Below are 24,324 nucleotides of genomic sequence, written 5' to 3'. Positions count from 1 at the left end.
GCTGTTGTCAGACGATAAGGGCCGCTGGATCGCGTGGTCATGATCCTAAGTATGCACTTCACAACGGCCACGTTATTCAACAGAGGAGTTCACACTGATGTTATTTCAAAAGTGCAGATGAAGGCAGATGAAGGCAAGGTTAAATAATTAGAACTTAAAAAGCGGTCCCACAGAGTCCCGCGGAGCCCCAGACGCCACGGCGAAGCGGAAAAGCGGGACTCCACGGGACTCGCTCGGGTGCACGTGCGCAGTGCGCATGTCTCCTTCCTTTTATACACCCGCCTCCAACAACAAAGCCACAGAGCCTATAGAGATGCAAAATTAAAATATATATATAAGTGGCAACGTTGGATGGATGTAGCAGAATACACTTTCCTTAGTTATTAGGTCACCTTGTGGTAGATGCAGTTCGAAAAGGGTGAAAGCTTGTAAAGTATGCAGCGGTCTTCAGCAGAAGGATCAGAGAGTTGAGGCTAAGCTGGACTCCACGGGAATTGCTCGGTTGCTAGTCTTGTAGCCAGGATTTTGGTCTATGTTGATTAATGAGATTGGACAGTATCATCCACATTTATTATCACTTTTATGCATTACAGTTATTTTGGATTTAGCTATGCTTCTCGTCATTGAGCCCACTTCTTTAAAAAAAGTAAAAAAGCCTACAATGGGATTGGACCGTAGAACGAGGAATGTGAAAAAGGACCCAATCAAACAATGTCTCTATATTTATGTTTCTGTAATATCTGTTTCTAAGTGCTGGATACAGTCTGTGGACTTGCTTTCTTCCGATGACACGCAGCTTGTGTTCGAACTCAAGGGAGAATATAGCATAGATAGCGCTAAAATATCATAGGTGTATAACATCATTGACAATTGGATGCAATGTCACTGGATGTGTCTTAATAATTCAAAAACTGAATTGATGATTTCTTGGACACAACAAGCTAGATCTAGACTAGGGACAGAATATCAGGCCTTCACCATCAAACACGCCAGGATCCCAGTGATGCCTCAGGTTAAAACCTTAGAGATGATTGTGTAAGCCTCTTTGGGATCAGAGGCACAGGTATATTACCTACAGAAAAATAATGCCTACTATATGCGCCTCATGAGAGCCATAAGGCCATTTATAAATGAGGCGAATGCGGCCACTATAGCAAGAGCAGTTATAATGTCACGCCTGGACTATGGCAATGCGCTACTGATCGGAGCCTCAAAGAGAGAACTACAAAAGTGTCAGGTTATGGAAAACGATGCAGTCCGTATCATTAAGAGCATCAAAAAAAGGGAGCATGTTACAACAGGGAGAAGATCCCTACATTAGCTAAGGGTGGAAGAAAGAATACTTTTTAAATCGATGACCATAGTACACAAATGTGTGCATGGAGAAGCCCCGAAATACTTTAAGCGGCAATTCTCACTGTAGATGCCCCAAAGAAACCTTAGATCAGAGAATAAGGCCTACCTAGAGGTTCCCAGAGCAAAACGTGTGCAAGGACAGGGAAAATCTTTCTCAGTCAAGGCTGCAAACTGCTGGAACAAACTACCTGTAACACTACGGCAGGAAGAGAATTAGTTACGTTTCAGAAAACTTCTGAAATCTCATCTTTTCCAATGAAAAGTTTGTCTTATCCATGCTTGCCGATTAAAGAACAAGATACTCATGCGCAATGGATTATCCTGGACTTCCCCCGCGCCCTGATGCCCGCGGGCTACCGGCGCGTTATAAACTTAAATACAATACAATACAATACAATATAAGAGAGAGTTGTTCTTGCACATGTTTGCATGATCTTCCAATTAAAGCATTTCATAGAAGACACGGAAGACCTCTAGTTTCGACTGATCTGACGCGCAGACCCTCCCTTGAGCCATTTCAATTTCTCCTTCGTGGTTTTTGTTCTAGCCCCTCTCAATTGTGTGGCAAGCAACATATCTGTTTTATCAATCCGTTCCTAGGACCTTTGCCTGAGCTCCAATAGGGAGCGTTCAGCCTTTTTACCGAGAAGTACATTTAGCTGACCCCTGAACGCTCCCAATCCTCTGACCGAGGTTGTGAATGATTTGCTTAATGCTGCTCTTCCTTGTTTCCAGATCCATTTTAAGCTTGTTTTCAGTTAGAAAACAACCAAACGTATCAGATCAAAGTCCACTTTTATAAGCATACTGGTAGACATCATACTGCCTTGATACACCCGTTGTCAAAGTCGCTTGAGCCATCCTGGGTTCCTTCTTTTATCCATGATAGCTCTAATTATTTCTATAAATTTCCATGTTTGGTCAGAGATGATTTCAATTTCCATGAGTTTGATGCATTCCTTCTGGAGGCCCCCGCACTGCCATCAGGGTACCACCATTTCATTTTCAGATTGCACAGCCCACGCTCACAGAGGAAATGGGGTAGGAATGAGCTTCATATTGAAAATGCAGACCAAAGGGAAACGGCCATTTGTTTTGAGTTTGGCGTTCCTTAAGCTCCACTGGAATCCATTAGTAGCATTTGACATTTGACGTCTATTAGCAAGCCTTGTTTGAGCTAAATCTTGATATATCTGTGAGCCTGCAAAACAGAGAGGGGCTTGACATCTAGCTTCTTTAAGGATGAATTCCTAACGTTGCACAACGCAGGTGTCACCACAATATCTATGGGGCGTGGCCCCGTTCTTTTCTGGGTCCTTAATCAATAACCACTTCTGTTGCGTTGTTGTTTCCAAGTATTTGGCCAAACAACATTTTCATACACCTAGTGATAGCTGAGCCCTCTATTTTCTCTTTCAAGTTTCTTATCCTCAAGTTGTCCCTCCATGAACGATTTTCCAAATCTTCACATTTGAGGATAACCTCGTAGGAGCTGTGCTCTAGCTGCTCCAATCTTTTGACAGACTCTTCATGTTGGGGTTCTAACTTCTGTAAAGTTAATTAATTGATTGCCACATTTTCTCCCAGTGATTGGATCTCTGCCCTGATCTCTGAAGCTATTTTAGTTAGTTTGTCAGTCAAAATTCAGAATTGTGACTAAAGAGACTTTATTAAAATGTATTAAAATGTATTTAATCAGTGATGTCATCTTTTGTGTCCTGGGTGTTAGACTTAACCGTGAATGGTGATAGCGTGAATAATGGTTGCTTAGCTTACCATAACTGGCGAATTTCCAGGGGTTTTCGGTTTTATTTATAACCATAACATCCCTTTAACAAAGTTTTTTCATTGAATTTCTGAGGTTTTTCTTAGTGCAACTTAACTATAATGTCTCTTTAACAAAGTTTTTTCAGTGAATTTCATGGGTTTTTATTAGTGCATGCTAATTTCCTACAATTTACTAATATCACACTTACCCCAATATAGCAAAGTTTTTCTCCAGTTTAGAAAGTTTCACCTTAAAACTCTGCCATTTCCCACATTCTAGCATTATTTTTAAAACTTTAAAAACTTTTATACACTTTTTACAACTTTTTCCACTGTTTTTGCATTCGTCGACCTCCGCAAATGTCTGACGTCATTGCAGACTTTCCAGACAGTGTAATGTGACAACACGTGTGCGGGCGGCATAACAACGTGTTTGCAAACGCATCTGCACTTCACGATCAGGTCCGTGCTTCGCGGACATTTTGGAACTGCACTTTCTACTCATCTGGCAACTTTGAACCTCAAAATGTATGCGCGCACAGCTCCTACAATTATTGTTACTCATTATCCACTAACAATCTACCACACAGCACAGCCTTGGAAGAATATTAGCAAAACAGCTATTTATCTTAAAAATTGTGTCATCTACTGCCATCCCTCCTCCCCAAGAGCACCATCACCACTACCAGCTGCAGGACGAGCACAACAAAAGAAAAACACTGCACTTCCAAAGATAAACATGAGGACCAAGAAAATGAGGTAGAGGAAGTACCTACCTCTACCACCAAGAGACAATCATGGGTGTGGCAGTTCTTTACCACTGTTGGTAATGTACCAAAGGCTAAAGCTACCAAAGTAAAATGCACTGTATTCAGTCACAGACTACCTGGACATTACTCCTACGGGACCACCAAAATGCGCCGCCACACCAAAACCAACCACTGCAATGCTCTCAGAAAGATAGTTTCTTTCTTAGCAAGTAGTAAGCTGTCTTCCTCCACATCATCTTCCTCAACCAATACTGTAACCACACAGCCTACTGCTGTTGGACACAAAATCCCACCAGCTACCTTGCAAGCAATAAAAGAAGCAGCTGATCCATACCTTTCAAAGACAACAGTGCTCTGTATTTACTGCAACACACCACTCTGCAGGGAGAAGCAATTTCAAAGGGTTTTTGATGCTGTAATCAAGGAGCATGAGAAACACTGCCTGCTACCTTAGAAGTAACACACGCGCAACATCTTCCCCTGTCCACCTGCCCCTCCATATGAGTGCTTGGTGCCTCTTCCCTCATTTTCCATACCACCTTACATTTTAACCTCTCCTGTAAACATTTTCTTTTAAAAACAACAAAAGAAAGGTTCCTTTAGGAACCACCTTCGACAGTTAAAAAATAGAGCAAAAAAAGAAATCTTATAGACTCCATCTACTTTACATTTCTCAGTAAAGTACATAGACTCAATACCTTTTTCCAACATTTCCATTAGTATTTTGTGTTATGCCAATGGGAATCATGTGGCGTTCATCCCCCGTTCCAGGGAGTGGAACGGGGGATAATGGCCCAGCAGCCCAAGTTATTTGCCCAAGAGAAGTGTGTCTGTGTGCGCGCTGATGCCTGTGGGCTTTGGCATGTTATACATAAATAAATAAATAATGGGGGTCCTGACCGATATCCTCCATTCCAGCCCCGCTTTGGGAACCAGGGGTGCTAAAAAATTGATTTTCCTTCCTACAGCGTGACGTCTGCAGCATCCCGCTGTAGCAAGGGAAATCCTTTACCAAGATGGCCACCATGGAAAGGGACGGTGGGGCTTCATACAGAGCCCCTCTTCCCTTTCCATTGCAGCCTGCAGAAGACGAAGACAGAACCCTATGACCATATTACCACAAGCACATTCATTTCCCTTTCAAATGTATCCCACTTTCGAATAACATTACCACAAATCCGGTCCCAGGTGGGCATGGCCACTTTAACCCCCATTTGTTGTCCCTCGCGGTCATGGCCAGTAGCCAGATTGTCCGGGTCATGACCTTATACCATGACCTGGAAAATCTGGTCACTGCCCATGGCCACAGGCTATACCTCAGTCACCAAAGTTATATCACAATTTGTTTGTACCTACATTATGACACTTGTCAAAAAATAAAACATGGGCACATTTGCAAAACCATGCTTTAAGGTCCTTGCCAATGCTCCTTACACAAGTTTTCTTGAAATCCGCCCATGTTTTATTTTTTCAAAAGTGTCAAAATGTATGTACATACAATAATCATATAACTTAGCCCCCACTTGACAAAATCCATTTAGACTTTACACAAACATACCAAGTTAGGTCTATAATCTTTCTGAAAACCTTTGTCCACATTCGTCAAACGACAACAAAGTTATAAGCCATCTAAAAATGTTGAGACCCTCCTCTAATTTAGCCCCCTCTTAAGAAAATCCCACCAAACTTTACAAAAACATTTATATCTAGATTTAAAATCGTTTTGCAAACCTTTGTGTAGATTCGTCAAATGGCACCACATTTATAAGCCTTTACAATATTTTGGGACCCCCTTCTAAATTTGTTCCCTTTTGACAAAACAGCTCCACACTTTCCAAAACCATTCAGGATTAAGTCTAAAATATAATTCCAAGATTTAATGCAGTTTTATTAAGTGGCGCCAAAGTTATAAGCCATTCAACAACTGCTTTTCACCAACCCTGTAATGCAGAAATAGGCACAGATGTCCCAGAACATCTGAAGTGTTCACGAATATCACAGGATTGCCCCTGAAAATACAGACTGTTCAGGGACTTTGGGGACGAAAAACGCCGGTTTTTCTGTTTCTTATGGCCATATCCCATCCCATTCTCATCACCCCTCACCTCCCCAGAGATTGTTTGAAAAGTGTGACAAGTGCAATGTTGTGCTTTTTTATATGTTTTTACCGAAATGTCTGCGCACACCGGTCGCTGTCTGCAAATCCAACCTGGCGGCATTTTAAAAAAAATCAGACGTATTTTACGCTTTCACCATCCAATCAATGGGCACGTCTGATGTCTGCGGACATCATGGTACCCTCTAGGCCAATTGGATGCCTGTCCGTAGCCCGAACAGGGAATAAGTCTGCGGACCGGACTTTGATATCACACAAAAAAACGACTATACGGATTTACACCAAATTTTCAAAAGCATGCTTTCGGGACCAAGCCACTGCTTCTGCTACACATTTGGTGAAAATCTGTCCAACGGTTTGGGCTGTAGGCATGAGCAAAGTTTTTTTCCATTGCATCTATAGAAAATAAAAATGTGGTATCCCCTGTAAATTTGCCACCCCCTTGACGAAACCTCACCAAACGTGCCATAAATATACAGACCGGGCCATATACGTTTTTTGTAAAGTTTGGTAAGGATTCGTCCAGGGTGAGCGAAGTTATAAGCCGCCTAAAATGTGCTCTTCCTATGAGACCAGGAAATGTGCGAATGAAGACACAATTGGTCACAATAGTGGGACATTGCCCTGCTGAAAGGAGAGGACACCAAAATGCATGGAAAGTGCGACGGCCTGGAATCCAGGTCTTGGAGAAATAACATTCATATAGTTGGAGTGGCTGAATCCTCATGTAAAGGGCCTATGGAGATGTACATCGAGGCTCTCTTGAAATCCCTGTTTGGGGCGACATTGTTCTGAGACCATTTCCTCGTGGAGAGGGCCACCGCACACTGGCCCCAATGCCCAAACCCGGGGCACCTCCCTGTACCATAATTGCCAAGCTGCTGAGTTACAGAGACAGGGATGCCGTCCTCAGAATGACCAGAGAGATGGGGTCCCTACGCCACAAAGGAGACAACATACACAGCTACCCAGATTCTGCTGCAGGCGTGCAGGCTCAGCGAAGATCCTACGACCAAGTTAAAAGGCAACTCTGTCTGCGTCAAATGCCATATGCCCTCATTTTCCTGGCTAAATTACAAATACAGCATGGCGGAAGAACACACTTCTTCGAGAATCCGACAACGGCAATGGACTATGTTGAAGCCTCAATTCCACTACCACCAAGTGACCTTGAAGCGGATCAGAACAGAAACCTCCGACCTGATGAGGAGAGGAGAGACCCGGCAGATTGACTGTTACAGAGTGTAATATCCTTTTATTGTGTTGAGGGGCAAGGCCTCAGGGTGGCAACAAACTAAACTGTAGGGTTGTACTGGACGGGTGCAGCATACGCACGTCCGGAAGGTTCCACAAGTTTAAGGGGGAATGTCATCATCGTGTTGGGGTTGGTGGTGCAGGTGGGGGAGGGGAGTGCGGTTTACAATGGTCGACCCTTAACTAGACTATAAGGAAGGGGGCATGGTTGAGGGACCCGGGCCTAGTTGGGGATGTTAAAACATTAAAAACTGAAAGTCATGTCACTACTAACGGTACTGAACTTAGAAGTGCATGTAAAACGTATGATAAGCATTGTGATCAGGAATGGCACACAACACACACACGGGCAACAGGCTGAGAGTTAAATTGCTCTCTTGGAATATACGGAGTCTCAACAACCCGGGTAAGGCCAGAAAAGTAGCTTCATAAGTGATAAGACACAACCCACAGATATTGATTCTTCAGGAAACTCGTGCGCTGAAGATAGTAAACATTGATTTCAATGCGCGCTGGTGCCCACTCCGATACTTTATGGAATATTCTGCACAGTCTAGGGGGGTTCCTACCCTTGTTCGCTCATCGCTAGGTTTCCGGTATACACACAGTAAAATAGACCCGGTGGGATGCTATGGTGCCTGCGGGCTTTAGCGCTATATAAATAAATAAATAAATAAATAAATAAATAAGTTTTGGTGTGTGGGGAATTGGCTGGGCACTCAGTGGTTCTATTTATCGAGCCACATGAACACGACCAAGAATTCTACCGGGTCGTGTTGGATATGCTTGTCCTGCTGGACGAGACCTTAGTGCTTTGGGCTGGAGATTACAACACTATTTTCGACACAAGACTTCACATGTCGTCCAGCACCCCCCACACACTCACTAAGGTGGCTACCACTCTACATCAGATGTTGCTGCAGGTACCTTTGATTGATGCTTGGCATATGCTTCACCCGACAGACAAACAATATATATACTATTCTACGGTCCATGACTCTGAGTCTCGAAACGACTATTGGCTTTTGTCCACCTCACTATCTTACACTGTGTCCGAATGCGACATCCACCTGTGCATGCTTTCTGATCATTCCTTGGACTCCCTATGCCTTGACATTTGTGATGTCACCCCACGCACCAAGCGATGGAGGATGCCCTCTTCTATCCTTAATGATCCCAATGTCTCTGAATCCCTGCATGTGGAGATCGAAGAATTCTTTGACATTAACGAAGGCTCTGTTAGATCCTATGCAACACTACGGGAGGCATTTAAGGTGTGGATCCGCAGTATTCTTATGGCCAAGACCACCGGACTGCTCAAATCAGTCAGCAGGGAATTGAGCCAGGCGGAATCCCAATTGCTGAAACTTGAACAGAGTTATAGTGTTACGCATAATAAAGATACCCTTGCGGACATCCATAAATTACTGGGTGAATTTCACAAACTGGCTGATAGGGAGGTGCAATATATGGCTGCCCCAGCAAGGGCCCACAGGTACAGCGAGGGCAATAAAGCAGGCAAATCCCTGGCCAACATGCTGAAGGCGGAAAGCTATTGCATGCCTATTGCTAGTATTCAAACAGTACAGGGCGAATTGGTGAACCAGGAGGAAGAAATAAACGCGACATTTACATATTTCTAAGCAGAACTATACTCTAATCATGATGAGAGATCTGCTGAAGAAACATCTGAATATTTACATAGGCTTGGACTCCCGGTGTTGTCACCTGAGGCTAGATCCATGTTGGAACTGCCAATTACCCTACAGGAGATAACAGGTGCTATAAAGGCCCTGACCTCTGGGAAAGCCCCCTGCTCAGCTGGCCTTGGTATTGAACTGTATAAAGAATGTGACGGCAAGCTAGACCCCATCTTGTTAATTGTGTGGGTAGAGGCCATGGACCGGGGATCACTCCGGGATTAGATGCGCAAGGATATTATTACTGTTTTGCTGAAGCCACGGCGGCCCTCTCACGACATGTCCTCATACAGACCCCTTTCCCTGATTAAAACCGATGCAAACATTTTTGCCAAAATCCTTGCAACTAGACTCCTCCCTAATATGCCCAGCTTGGTGCATCTGACCAAGTCTAGTTTTATCCTGATGGGGTCCACTGCCCTTAATCTTTGCAGACTATTTGGGGTGATGCATAAATAAGCCCAAAGGCAAATGCAGCGGTAGCTGCACTAGACGCCGAGAAGGCATTCGACTCGGCCTCCTGGGTATATTTGTTCTCAGTGCTGGAATGCTTTGGTCTGGGTAATATGCGTTCAGCTACTCTATACTTGTTGCTGTTGTAAATGCCATCGGGGGAGATGAAGGCTGATTCATTAGTGGACCCTTAAGTGTAAGTGCCATCTCAATCTCAACGTTGTTTCTTCTTTTACACTCTCTCCCACTGGCCTCCAAAGATTTCCTCATCCATTTTAATGAGTGCAATAGCACATGAGTGAGTGTTGATTTTTCATCTTGATTTCCACTGGCTAGATCACAAAGCCTCCTCTGCCATGATACTGAGTTCTCTGCCTCCCGATTTAGTCGATCTTCCAATTTTACAGGGAATACTTCCAATTCGTTAATTTTCCCTGACGTTGGACACGTGGATTGGTTTTACCTTTGATGTTTTCATTTCGTGTTTCATACAGCTTCATGAATGGTGCAAGAGAGATTGATAAATCTGCCATCAGGTTGTTGTGAATCTGGATCCCTGCAGCTATGGACAGTTGACTTTCTCCAGACATTTGTGCGAAAGAGTCATCATCTCTTCGTTTCTTTTCTCCTGGTGGATGCTTATTTGGGGCTCTCATCCGATTTGACACTGATTGCTCACCTGCGAAATCTGCATCCTTTTTCTCACCGGCGTGTAATTCTTCATCAGATTCTTTTGCTCGATAAGTGTCATCTTCGATTGTCAGGAAGAGTGAGTTCCTTTCTCGCTTGGTTTCTTATTTCCGACTCTCTGTCTCCCAATCTGTTTCTTTGTTAGAGTGTGGGCTTGACCATCTACTTCGCTCGTATTTCGTTGCTGTTGATTCAAACCCATTTTCCCAGTAGTTTTTTGCAGGCCCACATGAATTCATTGGTTAGTTTGTAACCTTTTATTGGAGTCTTGTTCGATCGCGTAACATCCTTGATTTATGTTAACAGGCAAGTTCGGGATCAGCACATGTTGGTTTCCCAATACTATTATTTCTGACTTTCATTTTCCTTATAAAATGTTCACGCCATTCCAGTTACCGAATTTCTTCTGCAATCGGGAGTTCATGCTGACTTGTGTTTCTTGCTTTCCCTCGTTTCCCTATTAACGGGGTTGATACGTTGCTTCTGGTAAGGGTACTTAATGCTCTCTATCGATCTTTTATTTCTTCCTGAGGTTGGGTTTTGTGTTGCTGATTACGTTTGGGCAAGTGTCCCTCTTGGTGTATTTGTTCACCGCCTAACCATATGCTATCATCATCATTAGTTGAAATATTGTCAATTTCATGCCACAAATCTTGATTGATAGTTGTTGTTTTTTTGTTTGTTGCCATTATAACAGATTAGATTTTATCGCCATTTCAGGGCTTTTAGGTCGAGGCTGATCTGGTAAATCCTTATTCCGTATAGAGGAAAACTCCCCTTCTGTCTCCTTCTCAGTTGTTATAGCTACATCACCTTTATCGACCTCTGCAGGATGAAAGGCTGAGATGGCCTTGCTGGGGTTTCAAAGCTGCAACCTGCAGATCACACTCGCAGCAGCGAGCGCTCAACTGACTGAGCTATCATATCGGCTATAGTAAAATGAGTAATTATTCTGTAGTGGATGCCATTAAACTACTAACTGAGATTTAACAGCAGACCAGTTAAGTTCATCTGCAAGTTTGCCTAACTGCCATTCAAGATTGGTGTTCCACCAATGATCTTTGTCTGAATGCCAGCAAGCCGGAGATCCTCCTCATCGGCACACCTTCACCATCCTTTCCCCTCACTCTCTGGCTGGCCTCCCTTGGCCCTCCTGCTACCCCCACCTGCGAGGCTAAGAACCTCGGGGTCATCTTTGACTGCACCCTTTCCTTCTCCGCCCGCATCTCTGCGGGCTCTAAAAAGTCAAATTTCCGACTGCACCTCCTCAGAGGTACTCTGCCTTTCCTCTCCTTCCCCCAGAAGCTCATGGTATCGCAAGCTCTGGTTCTCTCTAGCTTGGACTATTGTAACAGCCTCTTTCTAAATCTACCTGCCTCTACTCTCCGCCCTCTGCAACTAATCTAGAACAGGACTGCAAGACTTGTCCTTGGCCTCAAGCCCTGGGATCATATCTCTCCAGCTCTGAAATCTCTCCACTGGCTCCCACTGGATGCAAGGATTAAATTCAAAACCCTCTGCATTGTCCACAAGGCTTTCTGGGGCCTGCGTCCAAAATACCTTCAGCTATCCCTCTGCAAATACCTCCCCTCTTGACTCTTCGCTCCTCTACCTCTAACTCCTTCCGGGTCAGTCGTTTTGAAAAAGAAACGAGCTGGGGGTAGATCTCCATCTTCGGCTGGGGCCTCCCTCTGGAACAGCCTCCCTGCCTCTCTAAAACCTGAGGAGAACCATCTCCGGTTCCGGAAGCACCTCAAGACCTTCCTCTTTTCTTCTGCCTTCGCTCCCCCTCTCTCCTGCTGATCTGTTCTCTCTTGGCACTGTGCACCTGGCCACCCTCTGTCCTCTGGGCCCAGGTACCTGCTCACCCTGCCACCCTCCTGCACTGCCTCCGGGCCACCGCTTGCACTGGGGTCTGTATCTGTACCCATACAGCCCCCCTTTTCCTTCCTGCACTTATCAGACTTACCCTGTCTGCTGCCTTAAACCTAGCACGTGCAAATTGCTGGCTGCATTACCACTATTTGTTGCATTTATTATTTATTTATTGTAATTTATCTGTTTCTCCTCTACTTCGCACTTTCCACTTCTCCCTCCTTCCATGTACTTTTCCCCTCCACTCTCCCATGCACTTGCGTGTTCTCAATGTCACTGGGCCTAGTAAGATCGCTGTTTTTGTTCCCCCCTGTTCCCCTCCCTTGCCTTGTCGCGCTCTGAAACACTTGTGTACGAGCGCAATAGAAATAAAATATCAATCAATCAAAAGGTCTGGTGCAAATTTGGTGCATGCCAAGCCTGCATGCATCTACTTTCAGGCTTCAGTGGTTGGCAACATAGGGAAAGCAGCAACACTTAGGAGGGACACTAAATTACCCGTTGTGCCCTCCACTAACCACTCCATGCTAGCAGTGTCAAATTATGTGCTCATTCACACTACACGCAGACTCGAGAATTCACTCACACACAGTAATGTAATATTCCTCCCAGCAGACATCAAACAAGTAAACTACACCTCTCTGCACACCACAGCTCCAGCCAATGCATCCCGGAAACATGGGAACACAGGTCTTGGAAATCCAAAAGCCCACATGCTAGTAACTGGATCCAGTAAAAACTATTTGTAAAGGGGCACCCGGAGTTAGCACCAGGGTTGATGGCGTTGCCAGTGTAATTCTCAGCTTGACAGCTTTGATCAGTTGTCAGATAGTGCGGACAGAACGAAAGCAAAGCCCCCTATGTTGTAACTTTCTTCTTGATAAGAGCCGTGTGATGGGGAGTTCATTTAGCGGCGTGCAGCTCGTGGTCTGGGGGCAGTGGCGTAACACCATTAAGCTGAACGGGCTTCAGCACCCGCCCACCCCCACGCACCACCCTGACATTTTGGGCTATGGTGACGCGACCTGGCTGATCAACGAACCGTGGCGGAACACACCCAACAGGATACAGACGTTAAACGGCAGCGCAATGGCATCATTGTTAACAAAGGGCCTGCCGTTGTACTCATTTATTTATTTATATAGGATGTTGCAGCCCGCCGGCATCAGAGTGCCAACAAAAAGACAAGAAACAACAAATGATCGAACAAGGACAACAAGGTCAGCGAGCAGGCTAGTGGATGGCCGGAAAATTAAGTAGCGGCAAGTTAAGGAACGAGGTGAGGGACCTCACCATTATAAAGGAGAAATCTTTGCAGCAGAGAAAGGTGATGTGCAAAAGTACCTACGCACTCACAGGACATCCCATACTATGTGGGCACTACCTCATACATACAAACAAACATCCTGCTCCAATCCACTAACTGTGCCAGCCGCAGTATGTCCTTGGTCTTTTTAATGTGATCCGGGATGAGCAGGCACTGGGGTGAAGGGCTGTGAGCCGGCGTCCACCTGCACTGTGTGCGCGTACAGCCCATCGCTAATTACAGAGATTAGCCTGGCGGTGTCGGCTAATAGAGTAGCCAGATGTCCTGGAGGTACTGCATGCTCGGAACTGAAGGCGCTGGCCAAGCAGAGGGCGCTGTGCAGGACCAGCATGCATGCAGTAGTCTGTAATACAAATCACTGGGAGGGAGCAGGCCGGGCTGAGGCAGCCCCGCCCTGCCGCTCCCTCCCAGTGTTTTGTAACATTGACTGCTGGGCTGGTGCCATGGTGTCGTGGCCTGCCGCATTCATCAAAAAAAAGGTAACACTTCAGTGTTACCTTTTTTTAATGAATGCAGCGGGCAGGCTCCGGCGGGACCGCAAAGGATCTGTTAGTTACAGATTCTTTGCAAATTAGGCGTCCTGCGTCTGCGCCCGGCGAGTCCCTGGGGGCTGGTTCCTGAAGCCCACGCCTGGGTGGGCTTGAGGAACCGGCCCCTAGGGCCTCATCATGATGTCCCGGTGCCGAAAAAACAGTGCCGGTGTTGGGGACCGCCAAACACTGGCACAAATTAAGCACTGGCTGCTCTCTGCCTTAATGCCACCAAGACTGAGATCCTTCTCATTGGGACCCCTGCTCCCTCCTTCCCCCCTACTCTCTGGCTGCTCTCCATGGGCCCCCTGCCTTCACCCTCTTGTGAGACAAAAAAACTTGGTGTCATCTTCAACTCCTCTCTCTTCTTTGCTCCTCAAATTGCGGACCTTCCCAAGAAGGCCCACTTTCAGCTGCACCTCCTCAGGGGCATTCTCCTTTTCCTCACCTGCCTCCAGAAACTTATTGTCTCCAGGGCTCTGGTCCTCCCTTGGCTGGACTACTGCAACACCCTCTTCCTCAATCTACCTTAATCCTACCTCTCTCCCCTTCAACTAATCCCGAATAGAACTGTGAGACTTACCCTTTGCCTCAAGCCGAGGGACAGAATCTCTCCAGCAGCCCTAGAATCTCTCCACTGGCACCCGGTTGATGGGAGGATCAAGTTCAAGACCCTGTGCATCGTCCACAAGGCTTTCTGGGGCCTGGGACCCCGCTATCTCCAACTCTCTCTCCCTAAATACCTCCCTTCTAGAGCCCTTCGGTCTGATAGCTCCAACTCTCTGCAGATCAGATGCTTTTCCAAGCAAAACGTTGGAGGTAGATCTCTCTCGTATGCCGGATCCTCCCTCTGGAATGGCCTCCCTGCACCTCTCAGGCTTGAGCAGGATCTCCTTAAGTTCCTGAAGCTTCTCAAGACCCTCCTTTTCTCTTCTTCCTTCTCTCTCCCCCTCACCTGCTAATGTCCCCCTGACACATTTTGACTGCCTTCTGAGTCTTACAAGGCACAAGGCCCTCCTTGCCTAGTCTACCCAAGCACTTGTTCTCCCCTTAGCCCCCTTAACCTACACTTGCCCTACTGGCCTCCCACCCCCCATGCTCTAGCCTGGCTGGGCCTACACCCCTACTGAGCCTAATTCAGCCCCGTCCTCGCACTTCTTGTAACTGCACTTGCACAATCCGAATGTCACAGGGCCTAATAGGACCGTTTTTTGTTATTCTTCATCCATGCCCCCCCACCTTTTTGTCTTGTGGCGCCTTGAAACACCATTTGTTCTATAGGCGCATTATGAATACCCAATAAATAAATAAAATAGTCTGGTTCCTGGCATATATGGCTTGCCTTGGATTGAGAGCTGTTCAAACACAGGTGGATTTATTCACTTATTATGGCATTTCTAATTGAGGAAGGACAGAGTTTTTGGGCTTTAAGGGAATACGTAACTCAGCTTTCAGAAGACCCCCTCAGTATTCAAAGAGCCTTCTCAATGGATCGTTGAAAGGGACATGTAATTCTAGAGCACCAACATTACATTTCAAGTGAAAGAGCAGTTTGGACTTTTTGAACTACCACAGAAGGCTCGTATGGAGCACACTGGGGATGGGAATAGAGGAACACTGAGGATCAAGCACTAAGCAGAAGAAAACAGCACCCATGTCTTGTGCATACTGAGGTACACATACCAGGTAACCTGAACAGAAGGTTCTATTGAACTCAAAGCCCTCTAGAACCACTGCACCCTGGTCTAAGAACAAGAACCAACTGACCATAACTCACTCTGGTAAATGAAAGGCTCGTGTCCAGTCTGCCCCTGATTAAGAGGATGAATTTAGTGCCGGAGCAGAGTAGGGAGGAAAAAGCAAGCATTTCCCTGGGCAGCATTCAAAAGGCTCAGATTGACCATGATCTCTAGAATGAGGCCTAAAGAATTGTTAGCCCTATTAGGAGAGTCAGCTCTCACCAGCCGTTTATCCAAATAAGCGTAGATGGTGACTCCCCATTTTTAGAAGGCAGCTGCTACTCAGCCCAGCACTTTGGGCTCCCCTGCATAGCCAACAAAAGTACTGTATATGGGTAATACACTTCCCTGCCACAAACCTCAGAGATTTCTGGTCAAGGTTCCCAGTGGGATTGTGGAAGCATGCATCACTGAGATCAGTGATGCAATAGCCGGGTCTCCCTTCACGTAGGGACGGAAGAACTTGGCCCAAGATGACCATGTTGGTGGATTCGCTGGGAAGAAAAAGGTTGAGCAGACTGAGGTCCAGAATGGCAAATATGCCTAAATTAATTTTGTCCAACAAGAAAAAACATGAAGAGACTCCTGAATTTCATTAATCCAAGGGAACTTGTTCTGGTGCGGTTACTTCCTAAAAAATCTGGCTCTCAGGGAAGAGCAGCCGGAAGTGGATGGGTGTAGCAATTGAAGCATAAGCGGAAGGCGGAAGTGGGACACTGATGCCACGGCCCACCACCAGGAGAGTGCAGGGTCTTGTGGGATGGACCCACGGCCATGCTGGTAGGTGGACGCTTGCACTCCGTAGTAGTGCTGACATTTGCCTCGACTGCCAGAGTGAGTACAATTCTGCGTCTTTGCATTGGAGAAGGCTTCCATGGCAGAGAAGCCTTGAGAAGGCTGCTTTGCCTGCTTCCTTATGGTCCCACTCTTACATCCATCCTTTTCATTTCGGCAGAAGGGCCTTTTTCAAACCCCTGAAGGGATCCAATGGACAATATTTTACAAAGACAGCGTATCTCCAGGAGTTGGCGCTTCATGGTTCTTTATACGCTGCGGGTGGCTGGCCTATGGAGAAACCCATAGATTTGCCTAAAGGCCACTGCTCTTGAAGGCATGGTCCGGTTACACGTCCGACTCGTTCAAAGTGGTTCCAAGTGAGATTAAGGCACACTTTGCAACTCGGACTGCCAGATGGATTCGAGCATTTTTGTTGAGATCCCCATGCAATCTTCAGGGCACTGACACAGCCTTTCATCCTTCTCGTGTAGGCAATCCGAGGCCTCTCTAGCAGTGCTAATCATTGCACCTGCTGCCTACACCTGCCTGAAGAGGTAACCCGTAGACATGAGTTTACCTGGCCTATACTCTAAGGTCTGTCACCGGAAGCCCCGTTGTAGTGTGCCGTGCGTCCCTCGCTTCTAATGAAGCGAGGCCAGGGTTGAAACTCCAGCCCACCCCCCTCCTTTCCCGGCCACAGTGCAGAAACACTTACTGTCCAAAGATCACTGGTGCATTTGCACAAGGCATTTCTTACTGTTTTTTCCCCGGGCCCTGCTGGTGGGTGACCCTGACGGTGCTCTGCTGCCAAACTGAGCACAGCGCTGGGGGGCTCTCCATTGTGTCCTTTAATTGGTGCAGAGAGGGCGAGGGGTGGAGGGGCCAGGCAGCCGGCACGGCAATGGACGCAGCGCACAGCCAGGGCGTTCTGGCCATCCAGCACCTACAGCAACACTACAGAGGCTCCCTGGACTTCCTGAGCGTGATGTCGGCCGTGGGGGATCCGCGCAACACCTTCCTGCTCTACTTCCCCATCTGGTTCCACCTGAGCCGGAGGGTGGGCACGCGGATGATCTGGGTGGCCGTGATTGGCGACTGGTGCAACCTCATTCTCAAGTGGTAGGTGCGCTGCAAGCGAGTCAGGCGCTTCCTGGCGTTCCAACCCCCCGTGGAATTGTGTGTAATCACGCTTCCCATCTTGTCCCCTCTACATGTGTACTTACAAGACAGCGCCCTCCCCTTTCCCATCCCATTCTATGAAATCATTCAGAAGTAGCCCACTCGCCACGGGCTGTATATCAGCATCTCGCCGGTATTGCAGAACCTTAGCGCTGGCACCAGTGCCGTTCCCTGCAGAAAACATGTTCCTTCAATGCATTTTTGCTCTCGACGTTGTCCTTGTGCAAAAATGCATTGAAACCATGGGCCTGATTCACAGCGCGTTTTTCAATTGGTGCGTCCTATTGATAAACGTTTCCTGAATCAGACCCTGTATGTGTTTTGCACTAGGGCAGGGGTCTGCAACCCGAGGCTCGCCCAGATGCTTTGCACTACAACTTCCATACCCCTTCACCATAAATTATGCTGGCTGGGGCGAATGGGGGCTGTAGTTCAAAACATCTGGAGAAAACGCACACATACACATGGAACCAAAATAAAAATGAGCAATATCTCACCACACCCAGCTGCCAAGAAAGGAATTTGCTTTGACAACTTGTTAACCAAATAAGATGAGTGCAACCCTATACATTGCAATACACATGGCTGCCTTTCAAGTGTAAAGGGAGGTAGTGACTTGCAGATGTCCTGCTATCGAGGATCGCACGCGCGTCTAAATCCCTCCACATGGCAGGCAGAGTGCCCAGTGTCTTGGTTGCCATATTCAGGCTTCAAGTGCCAGGTGAATGCCCTGCATGTCTCCTGGTGGCACGAGGTTCAACAGTGACCCTGGCCTTCCCGATGCTCAGCCATCCTCTCCAGACCCTAGAAGATACTCCTCTCCAAATGATGCTCTCGAAGGCAACCGCTGGCTGGACAGGAAGAACCAGGTGGCCAATAGCAAGTGCGGGCTCTCCGGCGCTTGAGGAGATCCACAGAGACGCTGACTTGGCCATCTGAGGCACAACAGAGGTACCTCCAAAGTGGACACTTCCCAAATGGGTTGGCAGGACTAGGGCACACCTCAGGCCCAGCCCACCTGCAAGAAACACTGGTTTGTGGGGGTCGCTTCATACTGCCCTTATATGCTAACCCCCTCCTCTTTTGCTTAAGAGCAAGTTTGGATTCTTGTTTACCTGTGTGGTAAAACATGTCAGTAAAGTGGTGGTAACAGATTTACCACCACTTTGCGGCACCTCTGGAGTATGAGTTTGGAGGTAAAGTGGAGGAAAAACCTCTAGCACTTGGGTTGAGGTTTCTCCTCCACTTTGCTGCCAAAAGTGAGTGTTTAGACTTCTACTGTATATGATACAGAGCATGGGGGATTTGGTGCATTTGCAACAGGTGGTAATTCCGCCTGCAGTGAATACACCATTTATATCCTTGCTGTATGGAATGGGGATCAACGCTGCTATTTCACCGCTTGTGCTATTTTCTGTCAGACGGAGTGGTGGAGACGGTAAACTAGACAGACTCATTATGAAGCCATTATAATGAACTTCCAAAGCCCTTAATTGTGTATTTTTAATTAGGGAAGCAGGCAAAAACATGAGGCTGTGAAACAATACTCATCCCATGTTTGCTTCTGTCTACAGGGTCATGTTCGGCCAAAGGCCCTACTGGTGGGTCCAGGAGACGAGCTTCTATCAGGGCTCCTCAGTGCCACATCTTGAGCAGTTTCCCATCACATGCGAGACAGGACCAGGTGAGAGACCTTCCCGCTAGTGCTGGCTCAGCTAGAGTGGGACAGCAGCCACCACATATGTGTAGGTATAAACAGTGTTAAATATTTGTATCGCGCACCGTCACCAATGGAGTTGTTCCCCAGGCGCTCTGGCGGGTCTGTATACAAGAAGGGGTAGGGTTGGGTTAGTCGGGAGGAGAGGGTGTAGGAGAGTGAGAGATGGGTTGTGCTGTTGGCAGCTTCAGCTCGGCATACACTGTGTTACACTTTGGTGTAAGTTTTGGACCGGGCGAAACCTCGTGGGCAGTTGGTGCTGTTTATGTGCTGTTAGTTTGTTGTTGATGCGGTGTAGTGAAGTGTGTGTGGTTTGCTGGGAGAGAGTAGGTTGTGGGAATTTTTGTGTGAGTTAGGTATGCAGAGATTTGAAAGTGGGGCTAGTGGGGTGAGAATCCTGGTTGTGGTACATCTTATTCAGTTTAAATGATATTACTAACGGTGGGATTGTTAGGTACTGTCCTTTCTTGACCATCTGATTTTTGTGGGTTTTAGCACAGCGCACTCCCTGCTGTATTCTAATGAACTGAGTATAATGTGATCAGTGAGTCTATTCTCCTCCTTCAGTATCGGAGCAGGGGTTGGGAGCCCCTTTCCCTGCTATCTATGTGAATTGGTCTGCTAGAGCTACGGGTGTGATACAGGGCCAGGATGCTATGGGTGAGTCGTCTGAGTGCTTCCGTCTCGGTCTATGTATTCAGTCTTCAGTGTCCTCCTCTTGTGGGTATCTCTCATTCTGTCGTATGGTATGTCGTGGGGTGCGTTCCTTAGATTCTGTTTGTATTCGATTGCTTGTTGGAAACCGGGATCAGTATGTATCTTCATTCATCATTGTTTTAGCGGTGTGTGTGTTCTTGTGGGTGGTCTTATAGTTACGCTGCAAAGAGCCAGGATTTGAGCAGTTTCCTGAATAGTAGGTGCTTTCTTGTGTTCCATATATCCTTTGCTATGTCATTCCAAGTTTTCGGTTCCTGGTTGGAGAAAGAGGATCATCAGAGTTTTCTTCTGTTGTAGGGTTTCGGTTCCAGGCGGATGTCGTTGCTTGATCTGAGCGTTCTTGTTGGCTGATGTAGGCGTAATTTATCTCTCAGGAATTCTGGTTGTGTATTGCTCTGTGCGGGATGCACATTGATTTGAATTTTATTTGTTGTTTTATTGGTAGCCAATGAAGTATTTTTAGTGCGGGTGTGATGTCTATCCTCCAGGGTAGTTTGAGGAGGAGTCTGGCTGCTGCATTTTGTATGCGTTGCAGTTTTTTTAGAAGTCGTTCAGGCATACCCAAGTATAGGCTATTGACATAGTATACTCTGGACATGACGAGAGCGATGATGGTAAGTGTTTTGTCGGCAAATGACAGGAATGACAGGATCCTTTTTGCCACTCGCAGGAGAAAGAAGCATTTCTTGAGTAGAGAGTTTACTTGTGGTTCTAGAGTGAGATTGTTGTCCATCAAGACCCCCAGATTTTTTACAATCAACGATGGCATTGGGGTCGTACCGAATTCTTTTGGCCGAGGGATGTAGTTGTTGTCTTCTCTGTTTTTTGTGACGATCATTATCTCTGTTTTGCCCGGGTTAATTTTGAGGTGGTTCGAGTTCATGCAATTGTATACATCGCAAAGGTCTACCCTCCCCTTCTCCTGGGGAATTATGGGTTCTGAGGTGTGGGTGGGACTGAGGCCTGCATTTCAGTAGTGTGGGGAGGACTGGGGAAGGAACTAAGTATCGGATGATGTGCGTTTCCTGAATATAGGATGATGGCTGGGCTGCTTTGTATAAAAACAAAGTGCATTTTGGGAATATAAGAATGTCCACCAGTTTATCAAACATGTCTGTGCTAGTAGTTCAAATGTTCATTCCTACTGAGCATGCAATGAACACTTGGTATGGTGCTCATTTTCTCTGTCAGAATAGTCACCCAGCTTTGGGCTGTTGGGCAAAGGACAACTTTCAGGTGCAGTCTGTGAAGTTGTTGCATAGTGTGGCTCAGCTGCACACACAGGTGCAGCTGAGCAGTGAAATGTAACATGGGCTGCGAACCCACCAAGTTGAGGAACCTCTCTGCTGCTTGCAGCAGCTGTATCTGAGACACAGCGAGGCTCGCAGCAGTTTCCTTGATGCTGTGTTTCAGACACAGAGTTCAGGAGACTCACGCCAGGGAGGGGCAGAGAGCTTCCTCAACTTGGCAGGGGTTTGGGCCTTGTGTCTACATGGAATGGTGCTCTGGCAAGACAGTCTTGTTCTGGCCAAATTCCTCCCCTGGGTATGTAGTGTATGTAAAAGTTCTGGTGGGTCAGCAAGGAAACCCTTAAAAAAAAAAATCAGATTGACAGAAGAAAGTAAAAGCTAGGGGACAATCCTGGATAAGGCAGGTGCGAAAGGACTCATGCTGGTTCCTGCAACGTGGCCGAGGGATCTACGCCGTCCAATATCACAACCATTGGTCTGGTTGATCCCGGTTCTTTTTGAAAAAGCTCTGCACAGCAGAGAAGTGGAATGGTGAAAACACATTCATGCAGCCCTTTCACTGCATTCAGTGCTCTTTACTGTGCAGAGAGGTGGTCAGGCCATCAGATATTAATTTGATGGTTGCCGGCCATGACACCAGCCATAACTCCATTGAAAATAACAGATTGGGGGTCTTTTTGCAAGTCTGCAGAGTATTAAAAGAAGTGTAAAAAACTTGCATAAAAGGTTCATTTAGCACTCAAGGAGATTTCAAATTCTTTTGCCAGGTGGATTAAGAACGAAATTTACATTTGCACCACCCAAATCCACGCCGCCTGTCAAAAACAAATGCATTTCCTCCAGCATCTGATAGTGATACTGACAGAAATGCATTGGATTTCTCTTGAAGCAATTGCTGAAAGCGTGTGGAATACATAGGAATCCATGTAAATGCCTCCCACCATGAGCATGCATGCAGGACGGGGAGGCTTTCGCGACTGCTTGCACTCTGAAGTGCAAAGAGCGCATGGAAACCTAAGTGCACTTGAATTTCTGGGCATGGTTTGCAATCCGTAGTGCAAGCAATCAAAATTGCATGTGGTGAAATGCATAGAGGTAACTGCCGTGCACACAAGTGAAAACATTTGTCATTCCCTCTGTGAAATCAGCATATTAAAAAAAGTCTGGCATTGTGAAGGGATTCTGCACCCTCTAGTAAGAGTCCTGAGCTGGGGGGTGGTGGGGTGTGTGTGTGTGTGTGTGTGTGTGTGTGTATGCCGAGTATGTGCACATGCAGTGATCCTGAAGCCCTGCTGTCTTGCCACACATTGGGCCTCATTACAACTTCGCTGGTATTTTGGCACTAAATCCACCAAAATATTACTATTACCGCCACTTGGTCTGGTGGAATTATAGCCGGATTACAAGTGGTGGTGTTGCGGTGTTAGTCCTCATTTATTGTAGTACATAGGACTCCATGGGGTTTTGGTGGAATTACCACCAGTGGTAATTCCGCTGATTTGGCCTTTTTTTGGCCATTCTGCTGCAGGTTTCTCCTCAACCTTACATACAAACACATAATTCGCCGGTGTGGTAATGCAGCAGTAATTCCATTACCACTGCGCTACCACAGTTTTCGGCCACACTGCCGAACTCGTAATGGGGCCCAATATAGTAATGAGCCGATAAGAAGCGAAAAACAGTAAAGACAATTACTACTGTTTTGCAAGTGCATTCGGTGACCAGGTGCTATTACTGGCAAGTAAGTGAGAATATACGTGGGGACCCAGTGATGTACTCCCACCACTCCTGGGAAAATAAATAAAAAGATACTAAACACCTGAGTGTGACTACCAAATGAACAATGCATGTGGACACTCCTATCAAAACAATGAATGCTTTTCACACACACCCTGCCTATGATTGCCACAACTAATCCCACCAACCAGCTCTTTAGAAAAATAAACATTTCATATAAACCATTTTAGGATTAAAAAACTGTATAAGCACTGGTCGCTCAAAGTCAATTTTCCTCTAGTAAACAACAAGAATACCACAAACATATACCACAATCTACTGTGTGGGGGTCAGTACGTGAGGCTGATTTCTCACTCCCTGTATAGACATGGCTGGATCTTTTTAATTCATGCACATTTTGTACATGTGTGGTCTTCCAAGGGTCATTGAACACATTTGTCAGACACAACTGTTTGAAAAAAATGTTTACATCATGTTTGAAACTAAATTAACAGTCGTAGCACTGTGCTAACATCCGGACATTGTTGATTTGTATAATGCTCGTGCATTAACCTACACACTTCTCATGTCAACCAATGTCAAGTAATACAATGTTTCAAAAATATATATCGTCAACCCTACTGTGTTTCGGCCCTACAGTGTCCAGGTTTTCACTCGCCATGTGCTAGGGAGCCTTTTTTTATTCAAAAACGGGCCTTCATCAGGACTTCACAAACCAATGTCTCCCTTTCTTAATTACACAAGGTACAATGCAGATTCTTTCTCTTTACCATTCAAAATGCCTGCAATCAAGGACAAATTGAGTGTATTTGTTAGTGACGGTACAGGAAACGATAATTTATTGTCACCACTGTGCCCCCTTCACCACAGAATTTAGTATTACTTACTCGCAACCTTTAACTGGCTCCACTTCTGGAGTAAATCCAATTCGTATAAGTCTAGTTTCAAAATGTATCTTCTTACATTGCAATAAGCCAAATGTCTACCAGGATGTTCAATAAAGTTCACACCATGCATTAATGAAAGAGAAAGAAAAAATGCAATGCTTGATTGACCAATGTGCATGCTGTTGAAATGCAGCGTCTGCTTTTGCCTTAATGTTTTAACTCATTGATATATTTGTAGGCCCTACCCTTTCCTGGAGTCGCTCTCTCCTCGTGGCATCTACTGTCCAGTATTGCTCATATTCTCAGTATAACCTCTGCTGTATTTGCTCCCATTGTCAATCTCCACTCAAGTCTAAAGTGAAGAATTAAACGTGCAAAATGTATAGTTTATCTTATAAGTGGAACCTTCTCTCGAAAGCTACCTTTCAACAGTTTAAGTAGCGGGTACTCCTCTGTTAACATTGACGACCCCTAGCTGTCGGC

At 46.2% G+C, this 24,324-nt stretch overlaps 1 protein-coding gene across 1 annotated transcript in view; it reads left to right on the top strand.

Moving 5' to 3' along the window:
* Positions 1-17,102: 17,102 nt before the first annotated feature.
* LOC138581827 (glucose-6-phosphatase 2-like) overlaps positions 17,103-24,324 on the top strand; it is a 75,339-nt gene continuing 68,117 nt past the window's right edge. The window contains exons 1-2 of the mRNA XM_069652832.1: positions 17,103-17,473; positions 19,108-19,217. Of these exons, the coding sequence (XP_069508933.1) occupies positions 17,256-17,473; positions 19,108-19,217 (328 nt within the window). The 5' untranslated portion in view covers positions 17,103-17,255. The remainder of the gene's footprint in view (positions 17,474-19,107; positions 19,218-24,324) is intronic.

Source organism: Ambystoma mexicanum, chromosome 3q, assembly GCF_040938575.1.
Source record: "Ambystoma mexicanum isolate Mex_15411 chromosome 3q, UKY_AmexF1_1, whole genome shotgun sequence".
Lineage (NCBI taxonomy): Eukaryota > Metazoa > Chordata > Amphibia > Caudata > Ambystomatidae > Ambystoma > Ambystoma mexicanum.
Note: the sequence above shows the minus strand (reverse complement) of the source record. Positions and strands in the feature narration are given on the sequence as shown.